The sequence below is a fragment of the Anarrhichthys ocellatus genome, unplaced genomic scaffold (assembly GCF_004355925.1).
Source record: "Anarrhichthys ocellatus isolate YVR2014 unplaced genomic scaffold, GSC_Weel_1.0 scaffold1684, whole genome shotgun sequence".
Lineage (NCBI taxonomy): Eukaryota > Metazoa > Chordata > Actinopteri > Perciformes > Anarhichadidae > Anarrhichthys > Anarrhichthys ocellatus.
In genome coordinates this window covers 1-10,077 of record NW_022281658.1, presented here as the reverse complement: position 1 = coordinate 10,077, position 10,077 = coordinate 1, and the positions used below count along the sequence as shown (strand labels likewise).

General features: G+C 40.8%; 1 protein-coding gene across 1 annotated transcript; it reads right to left on the bottom strand.

Moving 5' to 3' along the window:
- Window positions 1-84: 84 nt before the first annotated feature.
- Window positions 85-9,660, bottom strand: LOC116377791 (adenylate cyclase type 3-like). Its single transcript, XM_031839520.1, has 3 exons — window positions 8,100-9,660; window positions 2,294-2,424; window positions 85-380 (listed from the first exon to the last, which is right to left on the bottom strand). The coding sequence occupies exons 1-3, from the start codon at window positions 8,199-8,201 to the stop codon at window positions 191-193; spliced, it is 423 nt and encodes a 140-aa protein (XP_031695380.1). The 5' UTR covers window positions 8,202-9,660; the 3' UTR covers window positions 85-190.
- Window positions 9,661-10,077: the final 417 nt, after the last annotated feature.

The following is a 10,077-nucleotide window of genomic DNA, read 5'->3' as shown; positions in this document are numbered from 1 at the left end:
ACACACACATAAATACATACACACACATAAATACATACACACACATAAATGTGTATATAAATGTGTATATGAATACAAAATAAAAATTGCTACAGGATTTCATGATGACACAAAACAAAAAACACTGGCTGGATCACTTATTTATTTTTATGTAACTGTGATGATGCCTCGTACTTTAAAACAATCCAAATCACTCACATAAGAGGTGGATAAAGACTCCAAATGTCCTTGAAACATTCAGAATGTTATGTAACGGTGTGAAACTCACTGCAGCCAGTTTGTCAAAGCGAGCAAAGAGCTCATTGAGCAGTTTGACCAGCTCCTGAGCGCTGCAGGACGATGACAGCTGTGTGAAGCCCACGATGTCTGCAAACAAAATACTGCCCCGCAACAAGACACAGATACAAGATGGCCCATTAGTACTTATATCATGCTACAGTCACAGAAACAGAATCATGCATGCACATTTTCACTGTTTCAACTAGTCACATTGTTACAAAGTGCTACTTAGAATCTGTGTCCAGTCTTTCACTTCAGAGAAGTGATCACTGATGAAAACTGATGACTGGCTGTTTTCTAGTTGGCTATGCTGGCACACCGCTTATAAATGAGTGGTCAGGGTGGGACAGGAGGCAGCAGGTAAGATGTTGAATCTTTATCAGCAGCAGGCGGTGGAGATGCTGTGATAAACTCTTCATCTTTTCACAGCCTACAGTGTTGATGGAGACGACAGGAGCTTTGAATAAGCTATATGAAGCCAAGTCAGATACGGGTTTTAGTCTCTGTTGTTTTTGATGTTGTTGGTTCAGTCGGACAAATGCATTTGCTGTACACTGAGCCAAATTAAAATGGAATGGCAACCACACCCACCCGCCCTTTCAGTAGGTGTGAATAAGCCCAATAAAGCCATCACAACATTTGATGTTTTGTGTTTCTCTTATCATTCAGTATTGATGATGAATTAGCTCATCATTTCTGTGGAGTTTAAAGAATTGCTTGATTCAAAGTATATTCAGAAGATTCAGAACCTGAAAATGAGCCACAGAGGATGTATTTAAACAAACTAAAAGGAGCTGAGCAGCCAGGAGCATATCTTCATTCTGTGTGTATCAGCACAATGTGGGACTTCTATGATGGGTTATTAAAGCAGGCCTCACATCTCATTCCAGGGGATCCGTCTAGTTGCTGGTGTTCGAAACTGAAAGCGCTTGAATTCATGCTTCACTGGATGGTGATGCTTCAGGTAACAGACTTAACCTTTGTCTTTGTTAGCATAGGTTTTGGAACTGTGCTAACTGTTTTCCAAACCCAGGCAGGAGCCCATATCAACATTCATTCTTCCTGTTCATACTGGACATTAAAAGGTTTGTTCCTTAAGCTATTTCAATGTAAAGGTGACAAATTCCACACTCCTCTCTCTGTGCAGAAATAGTATTTATAGTACAACTTTCTCTGTTTTTGTTGCTATATTTAACAGCAGTTTAACAGGGAAACACTGTCTATAAAAACACAAAGAGGGGATGTAATACTAGAAAGACTGTTCAGTTGGAATATAGCCACATCATTTGTCGAAGACAGATTGACGAAGCCTCATATTAGCTTAAGCACCGAATTTTGTCCCCCATCACTAACATTTAATCCAAATGAAGAAGACCTTTACAGTATGAAGAGGAGGAATGATTACAGCAAGCAAAAGCTGTGTCGGTGGTCATGTGGATACCTGACCATTGTTTTAAGGCAGACTTGAACCGTTGTGAACTTGTATCTGCACACTAACCTCTTGTTATCTTGTTTCTTTGTCATGTTTAAGCTTGTGACTGTAGCTTTCTCTATCAACACAAACCAGTTTTCTCTTCCCTCCCATCCAACTATAGGACTTCTGATACCAGTACAATGTACTGTGTTTGGTTCAGCTAACTCAACCAACCATGCAGTCTGTCTTGGGAAGTGGGTTGTTTGTAAAAGGCTGCCATATGATTGGTTAAAAATAGCTTTGTTGTGTTGTTATTGAGTTATTGGTACATTGACAATCAATGTAAATTTTCAACAGTGTATCAGTTTGAAAAAATAAGACAATAGATGTGTGTTTGCTTAACATTAATGGCTTTAATTGGTTTGGTGTGTGACGTTGCTTGTGAACCCACTCAGGGATCCATGTAGATACCTAGACACCACTGTGAGAAGCCTCCTGCTGCACACACAATCAAAGAAATCAACAAGACGACATTCATATTACATATGAACGTTCAGCTGAAAGCTGTGATGGTCAAAGCCGAGAGAGGAACCAAGTTACCTGACGTTTTCGTGTCTGTACATGTACATAGTGTTGAACTGCTGCATCTCTTTCTGACTGGGCTCCTTCTTCATGTCCTGAAGCATCTCATCAGCTATGTGCTTTGGAAGGATGGAGAGCAGCAGGCGTTCCTGTAGAGGACAAAGACAGACACAGAGAGGACATCATACACAGCTACTGAAAAGAAACACGGACCATACCACCATCAAAAATCGTACATCCCGTTATAATCACCGATATGAGTTTGATTGATGAAGACTTAATCAGTTGTATGCTCGCTGACCACAGTAAACAAAAGAAATAGATCAACATTTTGGGAAATACAGAGTGAGATGATCAGATGGATATAAATGTTGTGTGTTTTAAGTACAGCGCTGGAGTCAGGATGCGGTTGGCCTAGCATGAGGATAGGACAATGCTGAATCAGCATTCCAACAATTATCAGGTTGCTCTACTTATTAGTGCAAAGCTTTTTGATGTCTCTTTGCAGACTAATATAAAAGTTATCTTGACAGCTATAGGGAAATAGATTTTCTTTCTGACCGATAGTCGACCTTCGTTAACCAATCATTAACTGTTCACCGACAGGATTAGTGCCTTGCATATAGGGTTGCTTTGGTTGAAGTGCCATAACAAGGCGGCCAGCTGCAACAATAACCCAATGTACAATTGTGGTGAATGATGGTTAAATCTATCGTTTATGACCAGCTGCAGTATATACACAAAACAAGCAACTGTCCCCGGATCACCATCCGCCATCCCCTCCCTGAACCTGTGATAGGGCCAAGGCCGATCCGTGATGAGTCTCCACTGGGTCCTTGGCTGATAGGAGATCCCCCACGATGACGTAGTGAACACAGGGCCGACTTCTAATGCCCCTATGGTGCCATATGTGGAACTCAGTTGCAAGGTTTATCTATCCACCAGGTGGAGCAGTGATTACAGAAGTTGAAGTTGTTTACTGCAGGCTGATAACAGCTGTTCATATCATATGTGTGTATGAGGGAGTGTGCTTCCCTCACAGAGCATAGGCTACTTTTACTGTACAGCGTTACGTTTATACACTTGCAAATTAAACCAAAGTAAAAAAACAACAGAAGGCTGCTTTTAAGTTATATTATCTTGAATTTTAGACACGTGTCCAGCTTGCCCTCCATCCAAATATGTACACACATTTACACATCTCTTCAGGTCATTTGGCTTCAATTGGAGGTAGATTATGGATGATGCTTATACTGTATTATTAAATGGTAAATGGACTGTACTTGTATATATCTTTTCTCGTCTCTTGACCACTCAAAGCGCTTTTTTTTTAGTAGGATGTAACCCCAACACCCAGTATGAATAGTTATGTACATCGTCTATAATTTACTATTGCCTATTGTGAACATCTCACCATTTATGACTAACACTGCCAAGTCTTCACCCAGGGAACTTACCGTAAGCTCCTCTGCATGTTTCAGTCGTCACATCTTATTGCACCGTTAACGGACAGAGGAAGAGGGTTCAATTGTTCTAAAGGACCAGAATACTTTTTTTTGGCTTCAGACACTTACAAATGGTAAAGCCGTGGTTTTATTAAAGTTTTTCACAGAACAATCACATACTACAATTTCAATTCAATGAAACAGTCTCAGTGCCACAATAACTAATTCTAACACTCCTACTGTAATAAGTTTTTTTCTATTCTACTTTCACTGATTTGCTGAATAAAGTCCAGCCTCTCTCCTGGAAATATCCCCCTCCTCTCTCTTCTCTGCATGTTTAGCAGGCTCTCACAGTCTGCTCTCTCTGTGAGTTTTTTCTTTTTCCTTTTTTTCATGCTCTCCTTTGATAGCAGAAAGGTCTTCTGTCCCCCTATAAGTGGGTAAGACAGCAGAAGGGTCTTCTTGTCCTCACTTCTTAGATGGTAAGACCCCCAAGTGTCTATTCAAGAAGTCTGTCCCATTCTCTAGTTGGGGAAAAGCCCAAACTCAGTTTCTCTGCTTCTTTTTCTGCTGATAAAAAGCTTGCTCCTCCTTCAGGTTCACGAGTCACTCACACATGAGTCCTCCTTCTTTTAGAGCTGACACAGAATGTAACTGGTTTGATCACGTTCAGAAGAGGAAGGATTATATAAGTTTTGAGTGACTATTTTATATAAGGCATCTTTGCAGTTTATATGGTTAATCACATCTATCAAAAAATAAAGCAAGTTATAGGTTTAATCACTTCTATCATAAATTAAAACAGTTTATATGTTTAATGGTTATACTTTGAATCAAAAAGGCTACAGGTTATAATAGTTATACTTTTATGCTTTCATACTTTTCTACGATCTTTCAACACTACATATAGAAATAAATCCAGTTATATGACATTAAAATAATTACTAGTTTGAACATTGGTGAAAAGTTTGAGTTTTTGTGCATCCTGAAGTTGGTCAAACGTGTTCGAAAAATAAAAAAATGCTCAAAATCCAACATGACAGACTTCCTGTCTGACAAGAACATTTTATGTTAAAGATAAGAGCAATGTTCCCACCAAATTTCATGAATATCAAAGGAACTTTATCCCAAACATGGCGTGCATTTCGGCCATGCCACTGCAGAACTTTGCAATTTTCTCCAGTTCTGAAAGGAGCGCCAAGTTTTGTGAGCTTTCGAGCATCCCAAACCCCTCAAAAATGCAATTGTGCAGATTAATAATAATCTTAACAAAAACAACAGGTTCCTTGCACTTTCAGGGCCATGGACCGTTAAGCTAATAATCCTATCAATTTCAACAGGGCCTCTACGACCCCTGGTCCTAATAAAATCACATATAATCATAAATCCTTGATGAAAGGTGAGGGCCCTATCTGGGGACAAAAAAAGCTGCCTGTCGGTCAGCAGACAAGGAAGCATACAGGATTGCTAGAACAAGACTGAAAGCTGGCATCAAGGAGGCAAAGAAGAGGGGTCAAGAGAGACTGGTGAGAGACTTCAACACCAACAACACTAAATATACAGTATGAGGCAGGACATCCACAATGTCACAGGCTACAAAAACAGGAGCATCCCCATCATGTGTGAGGCCACGTTCACAGATGAGCTGAACACCTTTTGTACTCGCATTGATCTCCTCAACAAAGAGTCAGCTGTCAAGTCTGCCCCACCCCCAGAGGACCGGCCGCCGTCAGTATCCCCAGAGGACCGGCCGCCGTCAGTATCCCCAGAGGACCGGCCGCCGTCAGTATCCCCAGAGGACCGGCTGCCGTCAGTATCCCCAGAGGATGTGAAAGAAACCCTGATGAGTGAATAAGAGTAAAGCTGCTGGGCCTGATAACATCGCTGGTCGTGCCGCTCAAATTGGCAGCCACACCTCCTCCACTCTAGTGTTGAACACTGGAGCCCCAGTGACATGGTCCTCACACATCTCCATCTTGGTGAAGAAAGCTCTGAAATATATATATATGTATTTATGAAGGAAACCATGTTTGGTGGCTGTGACTTTTTTGCTGTGTCATCACTATTCATATTAACACAACCAATGACTTCATGATTGAATTGTTTACAAGCATTGTTTAAGAGCACAACATTGAGCACCAGATTGATGCATTTAACTTTAAAATGTAGCCTCCAAATTGAAGGGTAAGTATTCCTTAAATCTTTTTCAAAAACAAATATAGCAATGTTAGTTTTTTTTTCCAATATCGTGCAGCCCAAATATGAAGGGCTACTTAAATTACTAATGCAATAAAAGTTTGTAAACTGTCAGCAGTTTGATGCAGGCTACTTTCTAATTTGCCAGAACTTGTCATAATGACAAATGCCAGTTTAACCGTGTTTTTATTCAATTTATATCGGACCCACAAAACCGGATTTCAATCAAACTCTACTTGTTATCCCTCTAAGTTGAGAGTGATTTATTTTCTGTCCCTGTACAGAGATAGGTTTAGCCTAGATTAGCACAAATAATAGAAGGGCAGTGCTAGTCTAGCTTTGTGAAATATCAAAGAAATATGAATCGCAAATCTTATTAAATCTTATGTGTTCTTGTTTATATGTATGATTCATCACAAATTTAGTAAAAACTTAAAATGCATCAATGGGGTCATAAATAAATGGAAATGATAGCTCCAATGACACAAACAGTCTGTGTATTGCCAAGTTCATAATTAATTATAGCGAGACTTACCATGAAAAACAGGTTTCAGTTCCTCATACGCAGACAATTTGCAAATCAAACCTGAAAATGTGAGTACCAACTTAACTTTTGCATTTGATTTATGTCCTGATGTTGGCTCAAAACAAATGAAAATGAAATGCAAGTTTGTTTGCATGATGACTGCTGAATAGTGGTGTAACAGATCATGGATTGATCCGTGATCGGTTCGGATCACTTGTAAACTGCAGATCAATTGAGTATTTTCTTTGTTTTTTTACAGTGTAATCATCATAGTGTGTAATAAAGTTGTACTGCTGCTGTTCCTTTTCAAGTAACAAGTCCCTGAATATCAATGCAAAGTGTCAGTGAACAGATATAAAGCAGTAGTGTGTTCACGTGAAAGGAGCGTGTTAGAAGCATTTAACAGTGTAAGTCATGGCGAGCGGAGGAACGGAGAAACTTGAGAAGCTCCCATCGTCATTTAAGTGGCAAGTTTGGAAGCATTTTGTCTTCCCTGTAACTTATAATGACGGGATGAGGGTGGTGCACAAAAGCGTTACGGTATGTAGGCGTTGTCTAAAGAGAAAGACATACGACAACGGCAAAACATCGGGCATGTCCACACATATGAAGTGCCACCATCCCGGTCTGTCAGCGACGGATTTAAAAATCTGGTTAAAGTGCTTGAGCCAAGCTACTAAATCCCCTAACGCACCCACTTCAGTATGAAGGTCGTTCCAGGCCTCTATGAAAAGGAAAAGACTGACCGCTCACTTCATCACGGTGGAATGGGAGGTTCATGGTCGGACTCGCACCTCTGTGAGACACACAGACACACACCTGGTTCAGGTGCTGACAGAAGCAGTAGAGTGGAAGCTAGACAGGCCCAATAGTAATATCCCAGTCACCACAGAAAGGTCTACCCTCTCCCCAGACAATGGAGATATTCTCATCTTTTTGAAAACAAATTTAAAGTTGTAGACTATTTCACAGTAATGGTAAACATTATTGCAGTGTATTTGAATGACATAACCTCACAGGAAGTAAACAGACCCAAACATAGACCCAAGTTGTTGCCGAGCAGTTCAGTTCAGTTGAAACAGTGGAAGCTAGCTCCAGTCTGCTCTGCTTTCTTTCTTTTTTGATGCAGTTTTCTTTCAACATTGATCAAAGGACGAGGGCATCAACATACCTCATGCTGCACTTAAACTTAACAGAATTGAGTATTATTGAATGTTTTATTTTTATTTGTTATTTATTTCATTTTGTTTCAAATTGGACATCTTCAATATTTGTGTTTTTATGTAAGACTATAGCCCAAAGTTATTTTCTTTAAGTGTTCTTGAAGTTCTTTAATTAATAAATGGAAAGCAAAGTTATATTTGACTCCTCCCCTTTTATTTGATCCGAAAAATGATCCGAACCGTGACTCAAGAACCGTGAACCGAACCGAACCTTAAGGTTTGTGATCCGTTGCACCCCTACTGCTGAATAATGACCGCTTGATCATCATCACTTATCAAAAACCCCTGATCTGAAAAATCCAACTCTACTTTGAGATGACACTGATATGGATCTTGTGTTCTGACTGTGGGCACAAGTATATTACCCCAGCAGTGAAACGGTTCCCTTAAACTCACGTATTAACACCAGAATGTTGTACGGTTTGTCCTCTGACCTGTTGCTGGCTCTGCTCCTCCAGGTTGAGTTTGACCTCCAGTGACTGTCTCGCCTCCAGAAAGGCCTTTCGATGTTTCCGGTCAGCCATGTAGTACGACATGACGCCCACAGTGATGGCACAAACATAGATCACTACGTTGGCTAGCAGCTTGAAAGAAAAAGAATGCAACAGTTAGGGCTCAATATTGAATGAACACATGTACAATACGGGCTTAATATGGCAGAAAGTTCAGCTTCAGGTTTAGCTTTAAAGATGACATATTATGCAGAATACACTTTATTTCAAATGTGTCCCTGTTGTGTCTAGAGAACTAGAAGTGTGACAAAATATGATTCTTTATCTTTTCCTCCTGCTCCATCTATCAGAAGACATGAGTAACAACGAGCTAGTCAGACTTGCTGCTGGATATGCTGCTGTGCTACAGAACCACCTCTAGCTAGGTGACCATACCCTGACAATCTAATCATAGAGATTTCTTTGCTATGGCGGACCTAGTCACACGGTACCAGTAAGTGGATTAACGTCATTGTGTTCACAAGACCTGGAAGAGTCTTTCTCAAGGAGGGTCAGCAGACAGCAGGGTTCCTTTCAAAACTGAAGCTCAAGGATCGATACAGACTGTGACCATACTTCAAACTTGGAAACTGTAGGTTTTCGCCACGTTTGTTGTTTTACTGCTTTTCCAGGTTAGCCTGTTCAAGTAAACCTGAGTGTTACATGGCTAATGCAGCTAGTTCATTTGTAGGCCCGCAGCTCAGAGCAATGTTGGAGGAACAGTTATATTTGAACCCTGTTAAATAACCACAGTAGTAGGTTGGATGTGTTTAACGTTAACTGTTCTTTGATGTTGCTTTTGTGAAATGTTATACTGCAACAATCTTCTGTGTTACATGAAGGCGTCTTCTGCTCCATGCTCCTCGCTGCTATGTGTGTGCGTAGCTACTGTATTGTGTGTATGCAGATTTACTTGATAGAATGCCCTGAAGGTACATGTGAAAAAATAATGGCCAAACTGAAGGAATTTCAGAAACAGTAAATCATTTGCTTGGCAATGTTGTGTAACTTTGATTAACGTTAGCACCCAGACGCTAACGTGCTAAGGCCCAAAAGCTGTCGTGGCCTGGACAGTGCGTGTGCAAAGCTACGCCGAGGCCAACACCACACATTACTGTAATACTGGTGTCATTGACACACTATTGCCGCTTGCAGTTCCAGTGTAACATATTGGACTACCGTCTACAGCCCCCGGTCTCTGCTGTTGTAGTCATGTAGTCTTGCATTGCTGTTGCACCATGAACTTGTACTGAATTTACAAGCTTTTGGTCACAACACAAGTGACACTCTAAAGCAGGGGTCACTAATAGGCGGACCGCGGTCCGGATCTGGACCCAGACGCCGTTATATCCGGACCCTCGACCTAAAACCGATACTGAGAATTGTTATATTTTGATGTAGTGCTTCTATTTTAACCGGTGCAGCTTTTTCAGCCGTTACTGCAATTGTTCAGCGGTCCAGGAAACACACCGACCAATCACATGCGTTGTAAATCGCATCACGTGATGCTGCTCAGCCAATCAAATATGTGTATTCTGATAAACTTTCCGACTCGAGTGAGATTTACACACACGGGGAAGAGACGAGGAAAGAGAAGGAAGAGCAGGAGAATAATTATGTGAATCAGAGAAGTTATTTCACATGACGTGCTCCAAAAGAGAAGAGTGGTCAGAGAGACCAGAGTCTTTAACCAATAATGAACAGACTCTTATAGGATCATTCTTCCTACGGGCAGTTTAAAACCAGGATGTCTCATATGTTCAGAGACCGTGATGATTAAACGTACCCACTCACATCTGAAATGAAGTCACAGATAATAAATCTAAGAGTGTACACACACACACACACACACACACACACACACACACACACACACACACACACACACACACACACACACACACACACACACACACACACA

Coding starts and splice junctions, on each gene's coding strand:
- LOC116377791 (XM_031839520.1), bottom strand. CDS start 8,201: ATGTCGTACTACATGGCTGACCGGAAACATCGAAAGGCCTTTCTGGAG. Junction 2,425..8,099: donor AGGAGCAGAGCCAGCAACAG/GTCAGAGGACAA, acceptor TGTCCTCTACAG/GAACGCCTGCTGCTCTCCAT. Junction 381..2,293: donor TACAGACACGAAAACGTCAG/GTAACTTGGTTC, acceptor GTTGCGGGGCAG/TATTTTGTTTGCAGACATCG.